We start from the raw sequence: 26,775 nt of genomic DNA on the forward strand, positions 1-26,775 counted from the left end.
ACTTCTTCAAAGCAAGTACTCGACTAGTATAGGGTGTCTTGAGCTGCCTCCAAGAAGGTGGAGCAAATACCAAATAATCCCTTTTTTGCATGCATTTTTTAAAAACCTCACGTCACCCCATCCAACAGGACACTTAAAGCTTTTTTTCGCTGACACATTTATTTTTCGCAGAACACGACGCAACACTCGTAAAATCACCAGAACGAGCCCAAATTCGTAAACTTTACGAATATCTTGGGCCTGCCAATACGGAATTTTAGTTTGGCGAGCTCCTCAGACAACGTTGGCTTCGCGCGACGACAGAATTGCATTATTGTTATTATTTTGTACAGAACACTTTTTCTTCCAAGAATTCTTGCAAATTGCTTTTGACCTCAGAACTTCCTTTTTCGCAATGGTGACTTTTGCTCGGAACGAAAGAAATGAAGCCAAAGAACGTTTCTCTTTTGAAAAGAAAAGTGTTTTCTTAATCCAAACGTTTCTATGCAACCCCCTATGAACGGGGCTGATATATACCTAGGACATATCCGATACTTGCAGGCGCAGCTGCCCTCTTATAGAATTGAGCTGATCTGGAGGCACATTAGGATGCCTTTGTGTAAATATTTAATTATGATTTAAATTTTGCTTGATTTATAAAGGTGGTTTTACCCGCAAGTGTTTTTGGGGTCATCATTAAAAATGCCGAATGTGTAGTTTGAATACGTCCTCGAAATTTACGCTGCAATACATACAAAAATCTTTCCAGATAGCAGAAGAAAAATATTTTGGGGATTTCTGTTTTGATAAGAAATCCAAATTGCTTGTAACGAGAAGTAATATTAGACGATAACTGATGCTTGTGTTTATGAGTTCTGAAGTTTTCCCATGTCTTTAGCGTTGCTTGTGTTCAGCATTGTTCTGCATCAAAGCCTGGCACCTGCAATGAACGCCAACAGCTTGCCCTTGGAACTTACGCAAGGCTGTCCATGAATGGGGGGAGGGGGGGGAGGAGTTTTAGCGAGGATGTCAACCAAAAACAGCGGTAACACTGTAGAGCAGCTCATGTTTAAAGCAATGAACATGAAAAAAAACTATGGGCCCCATGTGCAAATTCACACCTCGGGCTTTGACATGCACTTAAAAACGTGAAAGCTTTTAGGGTTGCTATTTTCTCTCAGGAACTATTCCTTCATGGTCCTTCAAGAGAACGAACCCCAAGCCAAAGCTTTTGCAGTTGTGAAGATTGCCAGCGGGACAAAACGCAGCACCATCGGTACCGTAGGAACGCGCTGGAGGAATGTGTCCAGCGTAGATGGCTTTACACTGAGTGCAAGTTTACTCGTTCGCGGAAGGTTGAGTGCTTGCTGTACGGTCAGCAAGTATAGCAATTAGCGAGTGCGCAAGCTTTAGTGAGAGGCGAAAACAGTTAAACAGACCCACATAATCAACAAGGTGGAATGCCGGAGCGTACCGCACCGGCGATCTGCACAGCCCGCGACCCCATTCCTTTATTCCTAGCATCGTTCCACGCTGGCAAGATAGAGAAGTCACAGTTGGTTGCTGGCTGTGTTTGACAGCGCATTATTTACGTCAGCTACTTCCCTCCGTTTGCAATGAACTCGCAGCCATTCCCACTGTCGAAGAGCCATATCGTTCGCTGTACGCCTGATGACAAAAAGAAAATGCTGGCGTGACTAGACATGACAAACGGCTGGTTTTGGAGTTCTAGAAGCATGCTGCAAGACACGCATGAATACAGTTTTGAAAGTAAGCCTAATTACGGCCTCATATTTAGGTATCGGGCCCACAAAAATATTTTAAATGATGAGGATGTATATATTTTGTTTAGTTTCGCGACAACTATGCCGCATGCCCAGCGTTGTGCCATAGGCAATGCCATAGCCGCGATTGAGAACAGAACGCAACGTGTCAAGATTGGTCGTTTTTCTAGTTGGTACAGATCGAAGAGAGAGCATGGACAGGCAACTGGAGGAAAATCGAAGTGCTGCAAGTCGACCTCGTAAGAGCAGTCACACTGGCAGGCGGTTAGCGCAGCTGATTACGAAGGACAAAGCAACAGATCAAGTTGCTTGGTTAGTATTTAACACACACGTACGCACGCACATGTTGCAGGTGTACGAAAAAAAGAAAAGTTCATCCCCATTGACAATATATCCTCGCCTCTGTAATTCCATTGTTCTCAGAACTCAGGATTATACATGGCAAAGAACACGGAGCATTAAAGTGGCGCAAGTTGTCTCCGTGTGCGGTTGACGCGAAGGCAAGGACGCGTCCAGACCACTGCTACTCTCGCACAATGTGCAACCACGCAATAAAGTAAGCTCACTGACTTACGTCCTCCGCTTCTGCCGAAGTCAGGAGCTAATAAGACGAATAATGGAGCGCGGTTTTTTTTCCCTAGCCTTTCGTAAGCGGCGCCACAGTGTCAACCGGTGACCTCGCTAAAGCCAGCGGTTGCACACATTTCAGGCCACGGAGGCTTTAGGGCTCACTCGCCGCCTGCGCACGTTTCGAGGAATGGGGGAGGGGTAGAGAGAGAGAAAAAAAATACGAACCCTGTTCTCGCCTCGCTTGCTTTGCGAACAGCGCAGCGGCATCGGGAGCAAACGGCCGTGTTTGAAAGCAAACAGCGAGCGCCTTGTTCGCGCTCGTGCGGAGAAAAACAATGATGTGTGCATTGAAGCGGGGAGGCTCAGCGAGTGGAAATACAAAGTAGCGGAAACGGCAAATACAAGGAGCGGCCAGCACCTGTTGCAGCACAGAAGTGCGCGATGTGTATATATTGCGGATCGAGAACACTCTCTTACGCACGCACGCTTGCTCGCGCTGCGAAGAAGGGCGCTCTGAGAGCGCGGATGTTTCAGAATCCGCGTGCCTACAAAATAGCGTCAGGAATGGAAGAGGCCGTACTGAGGGGCCGATGTACAGTTGTCGCTGCTCGTGAGACGAAAAACACAAAGACGCAGCAGATTTGCGCAAACACCAGATTTGTTCGTGATTACGATTGCACTTTGACCACTTGGATAAGAAAAAAATTGCGCGGTGCTCCGGCCTCTGCAAAGGTAGCAACTTTCATTCCGGTTTCAGTACCTTCGAAATGACATACGGGCATCAGGTGCTGCGTATCTTGGCGTCTTCCATAATGACTGCTTGACAGGCGATAAAAACACGAAGGTTGGTGAATTAAGTTGCGCACGAAAGGAATAACATTCTGCTTTCGTTTCCATGTTTTTCTTTTTTTCTTGCTGTCGGAAAGAATGCAAAAATACCTCTCATTGCGCAGCGCGCAATGAAGAGAGCTTCCCCGACAGGCGGCCCGGCGTTCGTAAAAAACGCCCACGCTGCATGCAGAAAAATAAAAGGTAATTGAATCCGCTATGCTGCTCTGTTCGCGTTAATATTTGCATTCGCTGGCAGCACCTCCTCATTTTCCATTATAAATGAATGACAGGATTTGTCGCTGTTCCCTGCGAGGCTTAGCTGCGATCCGTGGGAGACAGCGACAGAGAGCACAAGCGCGGTTTCAAACGCGTTTCCCCTGTTTGAACTCGAGCGGGCAAGCCTGGTTGGCGCTGGACGCGAGCGTGCAGACATTGACAACTCCCAGGAAACGGTGGCTCGGCTGGACAATATTGGAGCCCGTTTCAGCAGTTACAAAACACGTGCCCGAACTGTCAAATCTACGCTGCAACTAGTCGACGCAATGACCTTTCCTGTATAAACGGCGCGTGCTCAATGACCCCTCTAGTGACAGTGGGGCGCTTCTTAAACGCTGGGCGTTTTTTTTTCCCGTTTCTTGTTTACTGCGATAGAATCGGCAAGAATGCTTCGGGAGCAGCGCGCCGCCTTCACGCGAGGCGTTGTGCGGAGAAGGACAGTGCTTGTCTGTTGAGCAGACAGCCGGAACGCGGCCGCTTGCAGGCGGTCTCGAGCTGCAAGCGCGGCATTTTCGCCGCTCGCCCGTGGGCCGGCAAAGCGGGCCGGCGCGCGACGGCCTGGCCGTTCTGGCGCTCCCGGCGCGCGCCGGCGTCGCTCGCAGCCGAGGCGGCGGCGACGGGAGCACTGGGAGAATCGCATCCTCGCTCGCCGGGCGGCGCGTCGGTGTTGGCGCTCTCACCTGGAACCAGGGCGGCAAGCAGCATCAGCAGCGGCGGCAGAAGCAGCCCGGTCATAGTGGAGCTTGGCCCGCTAGGTGCTCTGCAGCATGAATGGGACCGAACGCGCCGGCAGCCCCGGGTCATCTCTCGCGCAGGCGCGCAGCCGACGCCAACACGGCCGTGACGTCACGCGGCGCGGGAGGTTGGCGTTCCGGGAGGAAGAGCACTTCCGGGCCCAGGGTTCCGCCGCCACCGGACGTCGATGGCGCGACGCCAGCGACGCGGTCGCTCTGGCGGCCGGCCCCGACCACCCGCCAGCGAAGCTCGCTTGAACTGTTCTGGCGAGCGAGGCAGTGTCAATCGTGCACAGCAGGCTCATTCCATCCAGTTGCTTTATAATGAATGAAGCGTTTCAACACAAACGAAGCGCTTTACTCACTTGATATTCCTTCCTTGCTTCTGTTCGTTCTCGATTCTTTTAATCTATTCGTTTTGCCCAGCTCAGCAGTGCCAGGCTTTGCGCATCTCACTTAGGGAACCTGGCTGGCTGCCGGGCACCCACTGCTTGCGTCGGCAAATTCCCTGCAGGCCGGAGCTCCACGTAAAATCGACAGCGCGCGAGTGGGAAGTGCTCTTTATGCATTGTGAGAAGCGCATTACAAATATTTCAGTCATAAAATGTTCAAAGCCAACCGGTACAAAGTTTTCGTGGGTGACTAGGCTTGTAAGGGAAACGAATGAATATCTTCGCTCAAAGCACGCCTGCAGGCAAGGAGTTGAGGAGGCCTTTTCTCCGCACGTGAATAAAGAGAGCTTTATTGAACTCCCCTGAATAATATAAACGCAATGTTATGTTGCAGGCAATCGCGGTTGGACACTGAATTTATTTCGAAGAGCTAGCTGGAACTGCGACCACGCGCATCTCCATATACGTCGGTGCGGTGTTACAGAATATATTTCGATGTCAACAGTGCACGTCGCATACGCTCACGTAGTACATTATAGTACATCCTGTGAAATGCCTAGTTTCCGCCAAAGCGACGTATTCTTGAGGCAGATTAACAACAAACGATTTTTTTTGTGTTTCGTCATGTTTTTTACTTAGAACTATATACCACGATGGGTGCGAATAATTCTAATACCTTTACTAACTGTATGGTGTGTTTAATGGAGCGTATAAGGTTTTCTGGCAATGAAAAAAAAAACTTCTTCCATTATTTTTTCTTTATTTTCTCATTTCTATCCGCCCACATTAACGGCACAGAAAGCTTTAATTATTTGATACGACTCACGCGCTGTACAATCGCTAAGGTGTAACCAAGGCGTGCTAGCCTAGTACTGCTCAGTTGCCAGTTATATATGTTTTGTTCCCTTGCAACTGCATACACGACGGGCTTTGTTAAGATAAAAGAACATTCTTTAAAACGGTATAATCAACGCTTATCATCTTCAAAAGTATGTGATAAATTTTCTTGCCCTCTATATTTAAACACGGATTACTGAATACAGTTATAAACACATGAAGCCAACAGTTCCTCTTCTTCTCGGTCATTGAATACCGTTGCAGGATTAGACAATATTATGCCATGCGAAAAGTGGCCGTTTTTCCCCTCCAATTCATATCTGCGCTTGGGAGCTTGCCTGCACTACCTTACTGCGCACAGCAAAGCCAATCTTTCAGGTGACAGCAAGGTTATAAGAAGAGGATGATCCTGGTGTATCAAAATTCCTGTACCTACTTCCTTGTCGCAGTGTATTAGAACATTGGAATTCAGTGGAATCTGTGAACTCGCGACTGCACTCCCTTAGCCCTTCGTTGCGGCTTCACCTACCTGGTTGAAGGCGCAGACTGACTGGCTTATCCCGATGCGACGCAACTTTACGGTGTCGCTTGTGGCTACGCATCGCTTGTATATGTGTCTAGTGTTTTTGCATCAGCACGATTGATCGACAATGCCTCGTGCAAGCGTTGCGATTGCAACGAGACCACAGTACATGTCCTCGTCTACTGCCCTTCTTCTCATTGCGAAAGACGGACTTTCCGCGCCTCTTTAAGCCGCTTGGACAACAGAGCCGTCATAGAAGAGAAGATATTGCCACCGTGAACTTAGCCGCTATCCACACAGAAAGCCACCAGATCACGGCTGCACTTTGTAAAGATGACTGGGTTCTGCGACCGCTTTTACCGGCGCGGTGTACATGTGTGTTTGTACGCTTCACTTCTTTCCCTTTCCCTTTCCTTTTCTCCCCGCATCGCCATCTCATAGTGTAGGATAGCAAACCGGGTATAACCTGGTTAACCTCCCTGCCTTTCCTTTTCATATTCCCCTCTGTCGGATAACAGCAAAAAACAAGGAAGAAAAAGCAAGAAAGGTAGCTGTAGACAAATAGCAGGTGCTCATAGCTGTTAGTGTCCTTTGACGACTATTTCCAGTCAATGCGCGATACAAGTTGCAATGGCGTCCATCGTCATAACTTGAACTTGACACGCGTAGAAGAGTCACTAGAGTAGCTCTTAATTGCCAGTCTTCCTTAGATGTTTTTATTTCTTTGTAAGAAATGCAGCCGGCTAAACTTATACAGTTCAGTGAAAAAGTCAAGATTGATGACTGGTGACTTGTTACATTTTCTCTTGGATTAGTTAGGTGACCGTCATGCTGACATGTCGAAGTGTAACTCACGTCGACGCACAGCCACCGTTTGCTTCTTAAGTGTTCTGATACAAAAGGTATAAATTCGAAGAGATAATACAAGTGAAGGCACATCATATATTTTTCTTTGTTTTATTACTTTCAAATTCAACAATCAGTGCTCTCGGTTTCTATCGCTTCGCGAAATAAAGGCACTTTACTGTAGTCTTGATGAGCTACCCTCCGACGCGGTGTTGGCAGTGCCGCGAAATTAAAACTCATTTCTGTTGATTCTTCTGTAAGGAACGCATAGGAATCTGAAGTAAGAGCAAAAAGCAACCGCCTTCAACAACATGCTTCGTTCCTTCAGCGCGAGGCGTCTTTGCTTAAGTCGAACAATGAAAAGAGAAAATGGCATATATGGTAAGAACAATGAACAAGAGCTGAGAAGAAAATGCGTTAACAAAAATAAAGGCAACAGCAATCGCATATCATTCGCGCAAAAAAGAACACCTTGTTTCGGTGCAGGACGGTGCCAAACGACACTGAGGCTAAAGTCGGTGTGTTAGCATTTCTTTCCAATGTAGTTGACATACCCAAACGAAACAGCGATCATGGCTACCCCACACAAACAACTCAATTTTGGATAAAGTAAACCGAAATCGGTTCATAAAAGTAACTTAGCCGAAAGTTGCGACATTTCTGGTTGGAGATCTCTAGCTGCCTGGCAGCAAAAATACTGTTTCATGTCATGTTTTTATTTTATCTCATAGCCTTGACGGCATAATGTCCGTTGGTATCGGTGTCTAGGAAGTAGTTTCGCAACAGCGGCCACCGAAGTGGACACTATCACTTGTCCACGCGGACAAATCTCAGTCACCGCCAGCGCCGCCCATCATCATAGGTGACCCGTAGCCACCCTGCGGCCTGCGGCCCCGACCTCCTCCTCGAGGCCTCTGGGGAGCACCACCGGGTAGCTGGCCTGATGCGTCCTGTCCGGGGTATGCGGAACCGCCCGAGTAGGCCCCGCTGTCGGACGTGTAGTAGCCACCACCGCCGCCACCACCGCCAGCATTAGGGCTTGGGTACTCAGGCCCCTGCCACGATGCGCCTCCTCCGGGTTGTGCACCTTGAATCGGCGACAAAGGGGCCGTGTCATATCCACCGGACCCCGGAAAAGACTGGGGCCCACCATAAGCACCGCCACCACCAAACCCACCACCACCAATCGGTCGCCGGGCACCGGCACCTGGTTTAGAAAAGCCGACCGAGCCGGGACCAGGCGAATGCGGAGACTCGAGCTCGAGAGCGCCCTTTTTGTGGAAAGCAGAGCCTCCTGTCGCCTTGGTGTAACCGCCGTAGACGCTAACGCCTGATCCCGGAGACACGGCGCTTGCTGTTCCAGCTATGGGAAACGCGCCCGTATCGACAGAGCCAGGATAGCCACCACCACTGCCCGAATCGGTATAGGTGTTGAAAGAGCTTGAGGAGGAGTACGAAGAGCGTGCACTGTAGGTGGAGGAATAGCTACCGGCTCCTGTTGCGCCTGGACCGGCGCCTGCACCCGGATAGGCATCGGCTCCTGATGAACCTGGATACGTGGCCGGCGCCGGGCGAGGCCCAGATGGTACGACTCCATATCCTCCGGCCGAAGGGCGCGATCCACCTTGGGGAGCCGGCGCACCAGCGCCGGGATAAGACCCAGAACCAGGACCACCACTCGCCAAGTATGGACCAGGGCCACCAGGTGCGGGTCCAGCCCCTGCTCCGGGTACTCCGTATCCTCCATAACCACCGGGGCCTCCTGCACCACCGGGACCTCCGGACCCTCCAAGACTACCTGGTCCCTTGGGACCACTTGGTCCTTTCGGACCACCAGGACCCCCAGGTCCACCAGGACCCCCAGGTCCACCAGGACCGCCGGGGCCACTGGGACCACTGGGGCCACTGGGACCACTGGGGCCACTGGAACCACCGTACCCTCCAGGGCCTCCAGGACCACCGTAACCCCCAGGACCTCTGGGACCACCGGCACCACTCGGACCACCATAACCACCGGAACCTCCGGGACCACTTGGACCACCGTAACCGCCTGATCCTCCGGGGCCACCGGGGCCACCGGGACCACCGTAAGCACCCGATCCTCCGGGGCCTCCGGGGCCTCCGGGACCACTGAGACCACCACTGGGACCACTGGGACCACTGGGACCACTGGGACCACCGTAACCACCAGGGCCTCCTGGTCCACCAGGACCGCCGTAACCGCCCGATCCCGCTGGACCACCCGGTCCGCCACCTGGTTTTCCACCGGGTCTACCAGAGCCCGGCCTAGGGCCAGCACCAGAGCCGTAGCCTCCCCCTCCTGGATAGCCGCCAGCACCAGGCCTACCGGCTCCAGATCCAGGGTAACCGCCAGCGCTAGGTCCTCTAGCTCCAGAGCCTGGGTAAACTCCTGCACCGGGCCCGCCGGCACCTCCTTTAGGATAACCACCAGCACCACCAGGGTAGCCACCAGAACCGGGAGCTCCTCCAGAACCTGGTCCCCGAGGGCCACCGGGATAACCGCCGGATGCCGGTGAGCCGGAACCTCCTGGGTATCTACCCGTACCACCCGATCCAGGATAGCCTCCGGCGCCTGGCGCACCTCCGCCTCCTGCTGCCCCGCCCGTGCCGCCAGGCAGGTAGGCTGGTCCTGGACGACCTCCGCCGCCACCACCACCTGCACCGCCTGCACCGCCTGCACCACCGCTTCCGGGCAGAGGCTGCAGCGGCTGCGGGCTCTCAACGTTCACTTCGGCGTTTAGATAGTACCAGTTGGGCGCTTCGTCGCACTCGAAGCTGTACCAGTAGTCACAGGCACGGATCTGCTGGTTGAAGATTGTTCCTGGTCCACACAGGAAGCTTTCCTTTCGGCCGTTGTGGCACACGTGGTAAACCTGAAAAGGCGTCAGCCGTGGCATTAAACACTCGTTCCCACAGGACAATCGCAAACCAGGCACGAGGCATTCCTGAAAGCCGCAGGAATAAAAGTCCTACAATAGAAACTGAGAGTGAGCTTTGTAATCGGTGAATGAGCTTTGTTGACTGTGAACCTTGTTCATTGTTTTAGATAATCGCTTAATAGTTTAATAACTATGAAAATGGTCTGTCATTAATTTGTGATTATGCAAGTGATTACAACCTCTTAATCAACTAATAACCAGTCACAAAAAAACAAATAAGCAAACAAACAAATGCTATTGTATAAGGCGCCATGCATTCACTTTTTATAACAATGAAATAGCCGATACCAAAATGGGTGCACTTGGACAACCATACCTGACATTGCGCCTCCAAGTCAGCGTACATTCCTTCGTACGGCTGCTGACTACAGCGAAAGCTTGTGCGGGGAATTTCCTTGTAGTCGGGGTAGTCGACACCAGCTGTACCTCGAACCCAGCCTTCCTGGTTTTGCCCCTTGCTTTCGTCCCATCGTTTTGTCTGCACGTGGAGGCAACAAACAACAAATGGGGATGTGATGTTCGAAATGCTTATCGAAATAACGCGCCTTTAATGTCAATTCGGGCTATGTGCGGTATGCGTACGAGAAATGTCCAATAGTCTGACCTGACAAAAAGCAACTAAACATTTAAACGGGAACCGTGTAAGGCTAATATTGTTTTTAAGACATATGTGTATGCGTTGGTAACATTTCTTTCCGTGTTTGCCTTTGAGAGAAAACGCTGCTGAATGTATTTAATTGCCACCTAGTTCGGCTGTTTCGTACTTGCAGGAGGTGTTAGAAGACCGAATGATGAGGCATACAACGACACATGGGGCTGCGTTTTGTGTCCATCGTGTTCACAGCAAATCAAATAGAGCTCTTTATTGCGGCGCATACCCGAATAAAACGAAACCTGGATCTCTCACGACTTTCACAGCCTTAGAAAATATTTATAGCAACTGTTTTGATCAAGGCTGTAAAACATTAACAAACCACTTAAACATGACGTTCCGTTCATATAACAGTGGCTTTTGGGCCTTCCTCGAAACAAATGTTTCGCCAGCCATCTCTTCTTGCTGGTGTAATAACTCTTGGAAAAAAGAAACGTAGCTTTTATAAGAGGGCAGGTTACGTGAGGGAAGTTGAAACGAAACTGGTGTTTTACTGCTCTTTTATTCTGTCCGTGAAAAGTTATTCTACTTGCAATGCTTCGTTTTTCCTGGAACTATAGGCACGCATAATGGCGACAAGGTCTAAGGAATAGCACAGCGCACTGTTGGCCCCCTCAGGCTTGACACTTACCCGCTTACAGTGATGAGGTGCTGCGAGGGCTGCGAGGGGGAAAGGAAGAAGGAAGGAAAGTTACGCATGACTCGTGTGTCCGATAGCCAAGGCCGTTGACAGCAGCGGCGGTTGCAGAAGCAGTCCTTGCGCACTTACCCAGAAGGAGCACGAGCCCCGCGGTAATCTTCATTTTTGATGGCCAATCTGAAACAAAAGGCGCGAGCATATAAATGATCCGCCAACTCCATTTGGCCCGCAGTCAGAGTGGCGCTTCACGCGCAGAAATCAAGAGGGCAAAAAGAAGGAAAGGTTCCCCGCGGACGATGCGCCTGTCATTCAGTTCTCGCAGGCAACTTTGTACGTTACGCGAGACTTTACATAAGGGCTTCCTTGAGGCTTTACGACTTGTTTTGACGGTCTCGGCGGGGGACGAAACGCGTGCACTCGCACCATCGCTTCCGCCGTGCAAGGACCAGCAAAGTATTTTTCCGCTTACTGCCGGCGTCACTGCGACATCCCTTGGCATCCTCGCGCGCAACTCGAAGCGTGTTTTGATGATCACGACGAAATCATACCGCTGTGCAGTTTGCGCAAGAAGACAGCAAAACGTTTCCTTCGCCGAGAGCTGCTATCTATCGCGATCCCTGCATGAGTATACAGCCGGGCGGCCGCCAGCCCATCCCCTACGCAAGTATTCCCCGACTATTAGTTCCTGATTTGGCTGCTTGGCGTGTGTCACCAAGGTCTCAGGCGCATCTTCCTCGATCAAGTAGGCAGCGAGCCCCTCTTTCGACAGAGATAGCGTCTTGACCGTTGCAAAACGCTTCAAAAGAACCATTACGCCATTATGAGATGCTCAGCTCAAGTAAGGTTATTTGTCGCAGAACGTGGGTACGTGTAAGCGGAAAGACGCCGAAAGCGCTTAAGTGCACTCATCTGGAAGGAGCTGCGGACACAATCGCGGAGTCTTTCAAATGCATGAAATATTATGCATTTCTTGTGAAGGTAATCTCGAGGGCGTTCGCTTTTAATATTCCTTTAAAAATAATGACGTGCTAAATAGCAAAAAGGAGAAAGCCGTTGTCCTTTTTAAAGCCACCGAAACCAGGCCTGTATAGCCATTTTTCATCCCACTCTGAGGAGGCTTTACTCTAAACGAGCAGCAGCACCTCACAAGTGCGCCCAAAATGGACTCATAAGAGCTCTCTCCGACCTCGGCAGTGCCACCGGCGAGAGTGCCTTTATAACAGTTCAGAGTGGTCTTGTTCACCCAGTGTGAACTGATGTCCATTTGGCGCTGAGCCCTCCCACCGTGGCCGATTTCCTTCCCTATTGCAGTCCCTAAAGCTAGCAGAAAGCTGCACACGGTGTGTTTTAAAACACGCGGCTTCGTTACTGCGCCTGCGGTATTTTTGAACTATTCGAGTTCCACCTACGAATTCAATGCAGGTTTATCGTTTTCACAGTATATACGCCCATCAGCAAACCACAAGTCAACGTACGCCTTCTTATTTTATTGCTTGTGCTGGAAATCACCGTAAGCTTTAGATGCAAATACCAACTCTCCTTTGAACGTGTATGATAAGTACTTGCTTGAAAACGAGCTTGTTAGTTACTTTCACTTAGCCATATAGTGAACTACCCTCAAAAAAATAAAGAAATAAAGAGGCTTCAGTATAGTTCCCGCGAACTGCTGTTATCCACCGAGCACTTCCTCCTCGTACACTTTCTTCCTTCTTCCTTTCATTATTTTTTTTCATTCTAGTTTGTAATTGAGTAGAAAGCTTGGTTCACAAAGTTTCGAGCCGCATTCGATTAGAACCGTCTAATGAGCCTTCTAATCAATTTTTCTCTCGCTGTTCTCAACTAGCAGCCGCTCGTCTGCGGCAGTAATCCGTTTGCACGCGTTTCCGGCTGCGTAACTTCTTTTCACCGCTGGGATATTGAACAAAACCCGGAGATGTGTGTGCGTAACGCTGTACCTCCCTTGCAGACCTTACACAGCGTAGAGCCTTCATCGTAGGCGTTATGCGCAAATGAAGGTTTGAAACTTTCTTTTCCAAGGGGGGACGGGGTGGGGTGAGCTTTCTATTTTAGAATATGTGCAATGCGACCGCAGCGTTGGCTCAGCGAAGCGTCATGCCGCTGTTCGTAACGCCACGAGCTCCCACTGCACTCACCGAGCTGGGAAGATTGCAGTGAACACCCCCGTTTGGCGAATTAGATGCGCATTAAATCGCCTCATGCATGTAGCCGAAGCATTACGGCGCCTCTTGTAGTGCGAGGTTTTTTGAGCGTAAAAACTTCTATTCTTTAGCCCGCACTGAATTCATCGAAGTTTTAAATAAACACAAGATACTGTCAATATTTACAAAGAACAGGTTATGCATTATTAGGTATTTTAAAGATATTAACTCGTTTTACTAAAGAAAGACTATTCGCATGCTATTCGCTGCTTAACCATTTAAGTCTTTCCCCCCATTCCTTTATGTGCAGTCAACAATCAGTTGAGTGTGTGTGTGTGTGTGTGTGTGTGTGTGTGTGTGTGTGTGTGTGTGTGTGTGTGTGTGTGTGTGTGTGTGTGTGTGTGTGTGTGTGTGTGTGTGTGTGCGTGCGTGCGTGCGTGCGTGCGTGCGTACCTAATCGGAGATAGAACGCGAAACTTTCGTTACCCTTCAGCGTCGATATCGTGCTACCAGAGGGTACGAATTATAGATAATTTTTACTCTTACATGAAATAATGCAACAGTGCAAGTTCAAAACATCCATTCAGTATACATTTTTTTTTTCAGTAGAGGCTATTCGGCTCAGATAATCGAAAGTAGATATCGGACAGGCCTGTAATGCGCAAGCAGCGAGCCAGTGCTGCTCAGACGCTTGCTCACTGCTCGGCTACTTTGGCACCACGCCGTTTATACGACACACACGGCGAATACATTGGTAAAAGACAATTTTCAGGAATGTGAGGTCACATCTTACGCTAACAAAGGTGACACGGAGCCCATGTGATTGAGCCTGTAGTGTGAATAAGCTTCAAATGAATAATTCGAACGGTCTCGAAGTCCTTAACAGTGGCCAAAATATCTGCATGCAGGCATGCCCACATTCCTAACCCGTGGAAGCTGCTAACGTTTCTTGAGAATTGGACATGCTAGCCAAGTATCAAGATGAACACTTCTTGAACGCTAAGTCACAGAGGCGGGCGCAAACACTCACACACACACACACACACACACACACACACACACACACACACACACACACACACACACACACACACACACACACACACACTCACACAACACATACACGCACACAGAACACCTTGTCCGCAAATACAGCGCCGGCCCAAACCTCTTGGGGACGGCTCACGAGGAAAAAAAAAGGAGCGGGAGTCAGTGCAACAAAGTCCCAACGGCGGTGCTGAGCAGCTCAGAAACAGTATCGGCGAGTGGCAGAGTTAAAAAAAAAATGCCAGCGGCGGCCGAGCTCACCGGATCCGCGGATGTTGCTTGAACGGATGGAGGGGGCCGAAAAAAGTGAAGACTCCGGCTCTGGGGCACGGGCGTTTTATAGGAGTAGGGTTCGGCCGCATCTTCTTCCCCGCTGCAAACCGGTTGCTTTTGTTTTGACGTGGCCACGGCACTCTCCTCCTCGCGTCGCCTGACGACGACGACGACGACGACGCCGGGTTCCCGACGAACAGCGCCCACCGCGGCGCCGTCATAGCGGTTCAAGGCCGGGGTCGCGCGCAACGCCCTGTCCTGGCGCTGGCTGTCCCGGCGCGCTGGAACAATCGCGCTCCCACGCGCGCCGCCTCGCGCTGTCCGCACCCTCGCTTCCGGAGATCGCGTCGCTTCTCCCAAAGCCGCACGTCCGCCTGCGTTGGCCACCGTCAGGTCCGGGTATGCGAGCTCCCGGAATGCGCCGAGAGGGTTCTTACTGCGGCTCGTAATGGAGTTGCTTTTTTAACCAGTGGTGCCAACGGGAGTTGCGGCACCTCGGGGAGCAGCACGCGCATTCACGTTTTCCTGCTCGCGAGTGCATGTAGGTGAACCGGGCAATCTCGAGTGTGGTGCGCCCATCGCTTAGTCCAGCACTGTTCTAGGGACCGAAGCGCGTCGAGCGCGACTCACAAAACTCCTTGCGCAAGCCGACTCTTCAAGAAAATCCGACGTTGGTTTCCCATTTGCGCATAGCAGACTCATACTTGCCGCCGGCGCCATTCGTAATACTGGTATCCACCTCCAGTAGCAGCAATATTGGTGAAGACAACTGCCTTCACTACTTTGGCTCGTCTGACAACGAATGCTTTTAAGAAGTTACCCGGGCTCAGGCTGCTCTTTTGCGGATGCAGCTGCCAAAGCAGAAAGGAGAGGGGGGGAGGGGGAGGTAGAAAGAAAAGACGAATGGGCTTATGTGCAATTTCGAGTCATTGCCAGGTCAAGTTTGGACAAACGCGTGTGATGAGAGCCACCTGCTTTCGCTCCGTCCCAGCGCGCTCGTAACTCCAGTCGAGGTAGTGGTTGCTGCTTCGCACTTCCGCTGCTGTGCATGCTGAAGGAGTAATGCATTCTGTCGCTGCTCTTCCTTCAATCGAGGAGATTAGTCCAGAGGTCGAGACTAAATAATAGAATCGACTTTCTCCGAAAATCATTATTCGGGTGAACTCATCGAATCTCGTTCTTAATGCCCATATCCAGATGGCTTGTCACAATTGCACAGATATCAAACACAATTAAAGGGTTCTGCGACCACCTCTTCGACATTCTCGATTTACTTGTATTTCTCGTTTCGTAGCTTCTAACACTTTTCAGCACGCGTTTTCTCGTTGTTCTTCTGGGAGAATCATCCGTGCTTGAAGGGACTACACTCGTTGGATACTGGCACCCACAAGTCTATATTATTTACCATACCAGCAAAGACTTCAAGCAATTGTTAAAAACGGCGCAGTAGAGATAACTGATCAATTTTTTTGCTACAAGATAGACGCGCCTGCGAACATGAGAAATTGTGTGATTATAGCTGATTCAATCTTTCAGATTAAAACGCGCTAGTTAAAGCTTAAACAAAGCGCGCAAAGTTTGTGCGCTTTGTTTTTGTTGCGTTCGTTCCTTCCACTTTCTTTTCTCTCTCCTGGCGACCTGTATTTGACGTGGAACACTGGCTGTCCCTTCCGCAAAATTGTCACGAAGTGCACAGGTGTTTCATATAGCTTTGTCTATGATTGCTGTGAAGAAGGCCTACTTTGATGAAAAACCCGTAATGATGGTTCAGTGGCTCGTTCTGCTGCTGAACACAAGGTCATGGTTTCGGCTCCCAGCCATGGTGGTTATGTCCTACTTTTCTATTGTTTCGATATGTGAAGCCCATAGACTTTTGGGGAAATCCCTTGTGCGTGCACGGTAACAGCTGCAGCTCGCGACTAGTGCGGGATAATGTTTTCCCGAATAAAATAGATAAACAAATAAACAAACAAATAAATAAAGAAAGAAAGGAATAAATAAAGAAATAACTAACTAAATAACTAAATAAATAAATAAATAAATCCGTCTATATGCTTTCCTAGTCCTCATATCTGTCTTAAACGGATACTACGATAAATTACTCGCATATAGCCCCTTTATGCGGTTTCTTCGGAACGGGGACCACATCCCAAAGAAGCACTCTCTCAAGAGCCACGCGAACAACTAGAAAGAATTATGCTCGTGAACTACGTCTCTCGGTCTGATTTATTGAAGGAAACGAAGAGTAAGGAACCACACTACAAATGACGCACACATATCCTCCGAGCCGCGCTCTGACAGTGCGGCTGCTTCCGTTTTTTACGGTGTGCCGTCATGTTGCCGTGCTGGACAGTGAATGACAAATCTCTTGTTTTTCTTTCTTCTTCTTCTTCTTCTTCTTTTTCTTATTATTATTATTATTATTATTATTATAGACGAAACACTACAATCGAGTGAAACGTCATACAGAATGAGCCTTTCAAAATGCTACAAGCTTGCAGGAAAAGAAATGCACGTCCATTGTAAATGTGCGCCCGTGCCTTGGAAGTTCGGTGCATATGCACGCGTATAGTTAACAAACAATGAAACAGCACACGACTGCTACCGGGTGCACGGGTTAGCCCCTCTGTGGTCTAAGGCTTCTCACCCAAATAAGCTTGAAAGCGGGCCGCACAAATCTAATAAGTAGCGAGGATCGTATACAGCCTCTAATGTTTATTGTGCACTCGCGCGCAATGGCCAAACGGGATTGCGCACTGCCTCATTTGCCTTTTCGTTCTCTCTTGCTCCGTTCTACTTTTCTCTTCAATATAGTTTTCAATTTAGGAGATTGTAAGGAGGGAACGAAAGCGCGGCGGGCTTCGTAACACTGCGAACGTGCGCAGCTCAAAGCAGCCGGGAGTTATGGTCTCGATTCGCTCTTACTTCAAGGCGTGCTTCATTTCGACGGAGACAGGAAGAGTGTTGTAGGGCGCTCCGTGGCCGCCCTTGCGCGCCTCGATGGCCGGACGACGCGATTGCCCCCGGGACCGTATGCGTCGCCCGTGTGTGCATTTTTAATGTTTATAAAAACCGGAAGCGGAGGCAATATTATCTTGAGCTTTGCAAGGGTGCTTCAACTCCTGCCTCCCATTCTTGTTTTCGTCGTTTTTCCTCGACCTTGCTAAGGTAAACAACAAAGCATGTGCAAAGAAGAGAAGCAAGAAAACACTTAATTCACCGAACAAAAAGTGGGCCAGTCAGGCGTCTAGAAGCGGCACAGTCCGTGACGCCGTATTGCTGCCGCGGTTCGTGCTGAAGCTGTATTGCACAAAGCCCGCTGCTATACTATACGGAAGCGTAGAAGGCGCACCGCACGGCCTTTTAAACTGCGTCCCTGCAGTATTAAAGGCAACATGCATCGTTGCAGACAAGCCCGTATAATCATACAGCCTGCAGCGCGCTTAACTGTTCCCATGCGTTATCAATATTATGGGCTAGCATTCAAATTTTAATGCTCATTCCGTATGCGTGCACACAAGAAGGAGGCTTGCACGGACAATAATCATTGTAACCTAGAGCAAACACTGTGCAGCTCGTAGCAAGCATTTGCTAGAAAAAGCACGCAAATGCTCGTCGATATAACAGAATTAATACCGCCAGGGAGTGAAATCGACCAGTGGCGGGGACTCGTCGCCACTTTGGATCCCCATTTTCGTCTTCTACTATAAGGGTACGTGGGGGAGTTGGGGATGATGCATAGGGGTTTAGGCTGTAATGTTCAGACACACCGCAATGAGTGGTTCTCCATTAATTTACACCAGATGGGGTTCTTTGGAAAGCGGTGCTCGATACACGAGTGTTTATGGATTGCGGCCCTATCGGAATGCCTGGCTGCCTCCGCCGGAAATCGAACTCGGGAGCTCGAGCCCAGCAGGGGAACGCTATACCCACTGAGCCACCGCAAATGGCAGTACGTGCGTAACGAACGACGCCGAAAAAAACTCGAAGATATACTAGTGTAGCTTTCAGCAACTACACAGCATAGCTGTAGTATACCTTCCACTACAGCTTGACTTCTTTTGTCGTGTTGCTGGTTTACGACTACCGCCGTTCGACGCCTTGCGGCGAGGGCCGTGCTGCACTTGCTCGTTGTTTATTTTTCGGTAAACACTTCACTACACTTGAGTAAAGACACCGAATGTCTCGAGAACCGCCCTTACATTTCAATTTGTTCCCTTCGCTTCTATCGCTTCATTAGTGGTTTAAGAATGTATCGTCCACCGTGGTGGGAACCACAAGGAGTTACCCGCGGGCTATAGCTGTTTGCGGCGCTCATGTCTTGTCAATGTTGTTCGTTTCTTCCTTGTACGTCCATCTAAGAATACAATAAATACGGATTGATTGTAAGGATTTGCGTTCGAGTCCCTCGACTTCTGTGGAGGCTTACGCATGTCGAAGTTATGTGTATGCTCACAAGAAAATGTGTGACAATGACTCTGAAGATCATGCAGTTTTTGACCACACTGGGAAGCTTGTTAAGCAGGGGCAAGAGTCTGACGCTATGGCACTGTCGATGGCGTCAGCCGCTATGAGGTGTTACATCACTTGCAGCGGAGCTCAGTACTGTTACGATTAGCGTGAAGCACCCATGGAGTGCAAATAGGATTATCTGAAAACCATGCCTAATCGGAAAGCGCAAGGTAGCTAGATCCCAAATTCTTGTGGGTGTCTCAGGTGGTTCCCGGCCTGACTGGCGCCTCGCAGTGATTACGGACCCCTTTGTGTGTGCGTGGGACGGGGAGGGGGGGGGCAACTTCTACGAATTGTGCGAGTGCAGGGGAGGATCTCCTTCTTCGAACCAAACGGGACCAACGGCTTTCCGCCAGCGGAGGCGCAAGCACGTGCAACATCGTCTAGGAGAGAGGGAGCAGCCGCCAACCACCGACCGGTCAGTCCATACCAAGTGACGTTGGCGTGAGCCAAGTCCGGCCTACGATTTTAGTGAGCCTATTTAAGTGGCCCCGCAATGTATCTTCTTGTAGTCTCTTCTTGCTTTCCTACTTAGTTACTATGGAATAAACAGTGCAAGTTTCGCACTACAACTCTTATCGCCACTGCTTAATCGCCATGATCTACCGGACACCTGTGGCCTGCCCACAACGCCACGCTACCCACTAGTAACGCCGGTCGAGGTTCAAGTAAGTGGCGTCGCAACAATTGGTGAAAGCGATTGAATACGCTACCCTCGTTCCCAAAAAAATGGTTTACAGCGGTGGAATACGCTACCCTGGGTCCCAACAACTGGTGAGAGTGATGGGATACGATAGCCCGGGTCCCAACGACTAGATGGCAGCGGTGAGGTGCAACCTACGGCCAACGCCAGTCACCATTATCTGATTCACGAGCGACTGGTTGGTAGCTGATGTGATCGACCACGCTTCGTCCTGGCAAGAACCAACTTCTCCGGATAACAACTTCGGAAGGACGGTGTCAGGATTCATGAATGCATATCACATGGTGAGTGCATGGCTTTTCTTCACTGAGATATCACCTAGCTTTGCGTATTTGATGGGGAAGTGCAAAGCAGTGATTATGTGTAACCGCTCACGGAAGTATTCGGAGTACGTCAAGGTTGTTGTAGAGTGAAGAGTTAGCAGAACTAAGCGCAGCCATGAACTTGAAGCCACTAAAGAAGCCGGAATTGTTAAACTTGGCCAGAGAATTGGGCCTCGAAATTGCAGAATCAAAGAGAAAGCTGGAGAACATTGAGGCAATCGAGGCATACGACGAGGAACTTGAGGAATGTCTAGAGAGAATTGGGGATAAAGAAGAGCGCGAGTGTTTAGCGCTCGAGCGAAAGTGAGAACAGGAACGCAAACGGGAAGAACATAGAATTCGGATGAAAAAATTGTGAAAGAAAATAAAAAATTTAGAGGGCAACAGCTACATTCTAGGCTGCGTGTATTCATTCAAAATCGGCGAAAACATAGAAAGTATTCTTGCTCTTTTCGAGAAGATTTGCGCGGAGGTTCAGCCTCACCGTGATAATTGGTCCTTTGAGCTGTTTGGCATTTTCCCCCTTAAAGTGTCTTACGTCTTGTCTCCCCTTTGTGACGACGAGTTCCGCAATTACGATGTAGCTAAGAGAGCTTTATGCCGACGTCTTGCTATTCCAGTCCAAAGCAAGCGGAAGGGTCAAGGGGACGAACAGAAAATTCATTCTCTTGAGGCAACTGAGCGACAAGCCGTGCTTGGGGTCGCGTCAATGAATAGAAAGCACGCTAAGTGCAACGTAGCAGAACCCTCAGAGGGGGAGCACGTGGAGAGCGAGGCCGTCGCCTGTCTACAAAGAAGGGCCATTCCGGAAAGCGTTCCTTGCGGTGATGAGGCTGGTTCCAGCGGCGATGTAAAGGTTAAGGAGTCGCTGGAGGCCTTCCTCGTGCATCTGTATATAGGCAAAATGCCGGAGTCATCTAAGGCAGACCCAGATAGCGGGGTGGCCGAGCAAAGTAAGGACGCGACTATTCGAGATTCCAGCGGTACTGTCGGGGAGGGCCTGGCTAAGAAAGGAATTTTCAGCGTTAGCTCAGATAAATTGGCTCGACAGTACAGGGAACCGGAGATTGCTCTGGGCTCGAGCTTCTGAGAGTGCGCAATTGAATTATCCCCCGAAACCGAATCAGCAGCCATCCCGGAGAGCGCTCCTTGTGGGGACGAGGCTTGCGCCAGCAACTACAAAGGAGTCAGTGCGGAGCTGGATACGGCCCTCGTGCCTCAGCATTTGAGCGACTCTCGGGCGGTGTCGAATGTAGCGAGCGAAGACGTCGCAGATGTAGAGACAGTGGTGATTCCGGAGGGCATTCTTTGCAGAGACGTTCCGGAATCGTCAAAAACAGAATGCCATGGTGGCCGAGCAGAACAGGAGCCCAATGCCTGGGGGTTTCAGCTGCACTATAGGCGACCGCGTGGCAAGGAACAGTGTTTGCAAACAGCGCCGTGACGTAAACAGAGCTAACTGTTCGGCGCAGCGAAAAGACGCCACATCGCAGCGCGTAGGACAAGCTACAGGCCATCGCGCAGAGCGAAAAATGTTTCATTGTGGCGGTTCAGAAAACGGAGGTGTCGCCAAAGGGTGATCACGACAGAACAGGGCGCGTCTTCGCGAGCAAGGGTGCGGCCGAACTTTTAAACCTGGCTGAGGCACGCGCATACTAATCGGGCCAATCGAACGGGCACTGAGCTGGAATGCGCCGCGAGGGTGCGAACAAAGGGATAATGGCTATTCTTCCCGTGTTTACAGCCTGCCCTTCAGGGACGAGTAAGCAAGCTGCGGGGACACAAAGTGGTAGGTTTTTGCAGAGAGCAGCGTAAGTCTGGTACGCTTTGTTGTCCGCGGAAAAGCGCAAAGGCTTTCGGACTGCGACCTCATCGAGCGCGCATTAAGAGAAAGTAATTGATACTTTTTGGATAGCCTATCGATAAAATTTGATGCCATATTGTTCACAGAATCCTGGCTTTTTGCAAACGATAAACCACCAAATATACCAGGATATAATTATCATGGAATTACGCGGTCCACTAACCGTGGAGGAGGTATATCTCTGTAGATCAAAAATTGCATAGCTTGCGATGTTGTTGATGAACGAACTTGTATTACAGCCAGTGTAGAGTGTCTAGTAGAAAGATATACGAATGTTGTTATTGCAGCAGTTTATAGGCCACCATTAGGACTTAAGTCCGAATTCTTCGAGTTCATGGAAACTTTGCTGCCTAATCTACACTCAGCGCGCACATCATTTTTAGTAATGGGCGATGTAAACATCAATATGCTCAGTGGTGACGCATCCAGTGAACATTTTCAAAACATCTTTCGTACTTTTGCCTGCGCAAATCTGATTACGTTACCTACGCGTATTACTGGAACTAGCGCCACACTTCTTGGTATCAGTATCGCCAGCCTTCCTTGCGACCAGTACTTAACAGGTGTTTTTTTCCCTTGACATCAGTGATCATCTCCCGATTTTCACGTTTATACCAGTAGCTCCCAAAAAGCACAAAAATAACAACCCAAGTTATCGCGACATTAACTCCGCTTCGCTCAAGAATTTTTATTCTGATACAGAATTGATAGCATGGGACAATGTTTACGCCGAAAGTGATCCCGATCAGGCCTACCGTATCTCTCTCAAGAAAATCATAGCCTGCTATGAAAAACATTTCCCTTTGAGACATCACACAAAACGAAGCAATAGAATACGCAAGCCTTGGATTACAAACAGCTTGCATAAAAGAATAAAAGCCAAAAACGAAATGTACCATAGATTCGTTCAATCACGGGATGTTGCCTTGCTCACAGAATTCAAATCGTATCGTAATAAATTAAACGCTGATTTAAAGAAGGCTAAGATCTCCTTCTATCAGTCCCTGCTTGCTAAAATATACAACAGTCCAAGAAAATTATGGCAGGAAATCCATAATTTGTCTAATAACACTAAGCTTCAGTGCTCAATTAATATTGCAGCTTTTGCTCAAGGCAAGACGGATGAAGACGCCCTAACAGAAATGAACGAATTTTTTTCCAACGTTGGCGACTACGTGTCTCCGAATAGCCATAGTGATTGTACTAAAACGCCACAGTTTGCACTTACAATACTGACTAATTCAATTATTCTTTCACCGGTTACTGCACAAGAAGCCACAAATTTCATTTCCAGAATTAAAAACAACGTCGCCGCCGGGTTGGATGGCCTGAGCGCTGTCCCTATTAACCATGTGGCGTCTATTATAGCCTTACCGTTGACATTCATAATTAATCAAATGTTAGAGACTGGTATATTTCCCTCTGACCTTAAACTGGCACGTATAACCCCTGTTCACAAAGGCGGAGCCGTCAGTGATATAGCAAACTACCGACCAATATCTGTTCTGCCCATCTTGTCGAAAGTTTTTGAGAATGTCATTCATACACGGCTCAAAAGCTTTCTCACTAAATACCGCGTTGTGAATGATTCACAATACGGCTTCCAGAAAGGGAAATCTACCGAAATGGCGTTATTACTAATCAAGAATGAAATTCTTAGCAACATAGGAAACAGACTTTTTTACTGTGGGATTGTTCATTGATTTAAGAAAAGCATTTGATTGCGTAAATCATAATATTCTGCTCTCAAAACTGCATGACTACGGCATACGTGGCGTCGCCCATGATCTCATAAACAACTATCTTTACAATAGAAAACAGTGTGTGAAAGTCGATGGCTTGTCATCTCCGACTACTGTGGTAAAACACGGAGTACCTCAGGGGTTTCTAGGGCCTTTGTTGTTTATACTTTATATCAATGACGTATGTGATGTGCCTAATTCTCCCAAACTAGTCATGTATGCTGATGATACTAATATTTTCTTTTCCGCACCAACTTTAGCCCAGCTAAACACAACAATAAACAATTACCTAATTAACCTTGAACAGTGGTTGAACTCTAACCCCCCCCAGATTAACCTTAAATATTAAAAAAACTAAATATATTATTTTTAAACATCTCAACGAACAAAGCGATTTCGAACTCACCCTAAACTTTCAAGGAATGGCCCTGCAACGCGTTGCATCTGAAAAGTTTTTGGGGGTTTGGTTCGAAGAAACAATGTCTTGGAACATGCACGTTACTCAGCTCACGATTGAATTAGGCAGAGCAGTTGGTTGCCTATACAGACTGAGGGAATTAATTCCAATTAGACTAAAGAATGCAATATATATGCTAATTTTTACTCACGTCTTTCATATTGCACTTTAGTTCGGGGCACTACAACAACCACCAACTATAACAAACTGGAGCGGCTCCAAAAGAAGGTATTAAGAATCTTTGAGAACTTTAATGAACACCCCAGCCTATTACCCACTAATTCCCTATTCATTAAACATAATATGCTTAAAGCGTCTAAGTTATATGACTATAAACTATCTCTCTATATGTATAAAAATAAACTCCCACACAATACAGAACATTCCCCGTATGACTACAGCATACGTAACAGGCTAATACCAGTGCCGCGTACACGTACAAATTACGGTAGATCTAGGCTGGATTACTGCATACCAACACTATACAACCTCTTAAAAAATCACATTAATTTCAGTGCCCCACTCGGCACGTTTAAATCGAAGGTGCGTGATTACCTGATGAAGCAATGAACTTTTTCTCTTTTTGCCTGGCTGCAACATTTCCTGCACTGTTTATGCATTCTGTGATAGTGTCCTCCGTGTATGCTGCATCTGTATGAAACAAGTTCATTTCTTCTTCATAATGGCTGTATCTATTTACAATTGTTCGAATTTGTGTAATCCACTGCCGGCTGCTCCCTGTAGGCCCCCAGGTCCCGTCAAGCTGTCTGCGACAGCTTTGTGCCTGGGGGCCCCCAACTAGTGTGTTGGAAATAAAGTGGATTCTGGATAAATTGGGCACACCCATCAGTTTCTTGTTTGTACGTAGGGCGTGATGCTTACTTTTCTTAGTTAATCAGGACTTTTGCACTTCAGTTCAAAGGTTCGTGTTAGGCTTTGAGTTTCTTTGTGTCGTTGTGCGAGCCTGTTACACGAATGTTAAGTGAAGCAGGTTTTGAAACGGTGGTGGTCGCGCTGATTTTGTAGGTAAGCATTGAAATTCGAGGTTTGCAGATACACACCTAAGTTTGTTAACTGAATGCTTACAGTGGTATGGCGTGTTTCGGTTACCGTTGTAGAAATTTGCTTTGCTGAAGTGCGTTTGGAGAAGCAAAATGTTTGTTTCTCTTTTTATTTTTTTGCGCTCAGGTCAAGGGTAGCTTTTCCTTTTTGGAGGGGGGGGGGGCTTAAATGCCACTCTATAATTTAGTTTCAGAGCTGAAGTGATCAGCAGAGCTCAGTGCGTTTCGCATTGGAGGAGCTGGTACTGGCTGATTACATTGACCGAGCGAGCAACTCAATACGCCACATCCCTTCAACTATTTTCGATCGCAGTCACTACTTCCGTGATTCAAAAATGCCCCTTTGTCTTCTTTTTCTGTGGCGACTTCGGAATCACGCGCCACGTAGGCGAATCTCCCCTTTCCGATATTGGGTGGATGGATGTTATGAGCGTCCCCTTTTGAACAGGGTGGTGGGGTGCGCCACCAAGCTCTTGCTATTATACTGCCTAATGCCCTACCTAGGTTAAACAAGAAAGAAAAAAAAATACTATTAACTTCCACAACCAAATTTTGTGATCTCCTATTGCGAACTTTGCTTTTGTACGTCTCCGTTTTCTGTCGTTTCCCTACTTTTCTTCCACCAATCCTCCAATCGCCTCTTACTAATCCCTATTGCGGACATGTTTATTTTTCCACTGCTCTCGCTGAACCCAAGGGCTTCAAGGAGGCCAGTGGGGCCCAAATCGACCGCTGGGCAGACGTCTTCACATTCTAATGAAACATGCTCCATAGTTTCCCTAGCTTTACCGCAGCAAGCACATGCTTCTTCTTCCTTCTTATATCTCGCTTAATAGGTGCGTGTTCTAAGGCATCCCGATCTCGCTTCGAAAAGTAATGAGTTTCCCTTTGAGTTATCATAAACTGTTTCTTTCCTGATTTCGTTTTTTCCGCTTAAGTAGTTACTCATGCCAGGTTTCTTTTCCATTGCCGCCACCCATGTGATTATTTCAGCCTCTCTGGCTTCCCGCTTTACGTTCTATGTTGCTGTGTTGCACACCCTACAGGCCGCATACTTGTTGGTAAGCTTCCTAGTTCTTTTCCTCCACTGTGAATGAATGTTTTTTTCTGTAAAGATACCTCAACATTCTCCCAGCCCATTTACTTTCTTCCATATTCCTCAGTCGTTCTTCATAATCAATTTCACTGTCAAGGTCCCTCACTTCAAACTTGTCCAACCCATATCATTCTGCACAGCTCCATTTGTAGTCTTCCCGTGAGCGCCCAATGCGAGGTGTCCCACTGACCTTTGGTTCCCATCGAGTCCTGATTGTACCCCTGATTTAATGCAAACAACCGCATTTCCAAAAGTAAGTCCTGGAACCATTACACCTTTCCACATACCTCGGAGCACCTCGTACCTATTGTATCCCCATAGCGTTCTGTGCTTCCATTATGGCTGCATTTCTCTTCCCCTTCACTGTTATTGTTTTTTCCGGTATTTCCATATATCTATTGCCTTCGTTTATCCATATACCAAGGTATTTATATTCTGTTGCCCGAGGTATTTCCTTACCCTACATTGCCACTGTCTGTTCACAGTTCTCATTGAATGCCATAACACCTGATTT

At 48.6% G+C, this 26,775-nt stretch overlaps 2 protein-coding genes across 3 annotated transcripts in view; both read right to left on the bottom strand.

Moving 5' to 3' along the window:
• Nucleotides 1-4,391, bottom strand: part of LOC142566227 (uncharacterized) — a 113,550-nt gene extending 109,159 nt beyond the window's left edge. Inside the window, exon 1 of the mRNA XM_075677064.1 lies at nt 4,121-4,391. Within this exon, the coding sequence (XP_075533179.1) occupies nt 4,121-4,244 (124 nt within the window). The 5' untranslated portion in view covers nt 4,245-4,391. The remainder of the gene's footprint in view (nt 1-4,120) is intronic.
• Nucleotides 4,392-6,867: 2,476 nt separating this feature from the next.
• LOC142566036 (uncharacterized) lies at nt 6,868-14,597 on the bottom strand. Of its 2 annotated transcripts, XM_075676741.1 has the most exons (6): nt 14,492-14,597; nt 11,154-11,201; nt 11,016-11,044; nt 10,049-10,210; nt 8,262-9,666; nt 6,868-7,859 (listed from the first exon to the last, which is right to left on the bottom strand). In XM_075676741.1, the coding sequence occupies exons 2-6, from the start codon at nt 11,185-11,187 to the stop codon at nt 7,603-7,605; spliced, it is 1,887 nt and encodes a 628-aa protein (XP_075532856.1). In that variant the 5' UTR covers nt 11,188-11,201; nt 14,492-14,597; the 3' UTR covers nt 6,868-7,602. The 2 variants fall into 2 exon arrangements, with proteins under 2 accessions (XP_075532856.1, XP_075532855.1); XM_075676740.1 differs by having other exon boundaries at nt 6,868-9,666.
• Between the last annotated feature and the right edge of the window lie 12,178 nt (nt 14,598-26,775).

Source organism: Dermacentor variabilis, unplaced genomic scaffold (genome assembly GCF_050947875.1).
Source record: "Dermacentor variabilis isolate Ectoservices unplaced genomic scaffold, ASM5094787v1 scaffold_12, whole genome shotgun sequence".
Classification (NCBI taxonomy): domain Eukaryota; kingdom Metazoa; phylum Arthropoda; class Arachnida; order Ixodida; family Ixodidae; genus Dermacentor; species Dermacentor variabilis.

Excerpts from the sequence above, each read along its gene's own strand:
- LOC142566036 (XM_075676740.1), bottom strand. The coding sequence starts at position 11,187 with ATGAAGATTACCGCGGGGCTCGTGCTCCTTCTGG. Across the intron at positions 11,045-11,153 it reads GGGGCTCGTGCTCCTTCTGG|CCCTCGCAGCACCTCATCAC; the intron begins GTAAGTGCGCAA and ends TCCCCCTCGCAG. Across the intron at positions 10,211-11,015 it reads CACCTCATCACTGTAAGCGG|ACAAAACGATGGGACGAAAG; the intron begins GTAAGTGTCAAG and ends CTCCACGTGCAG.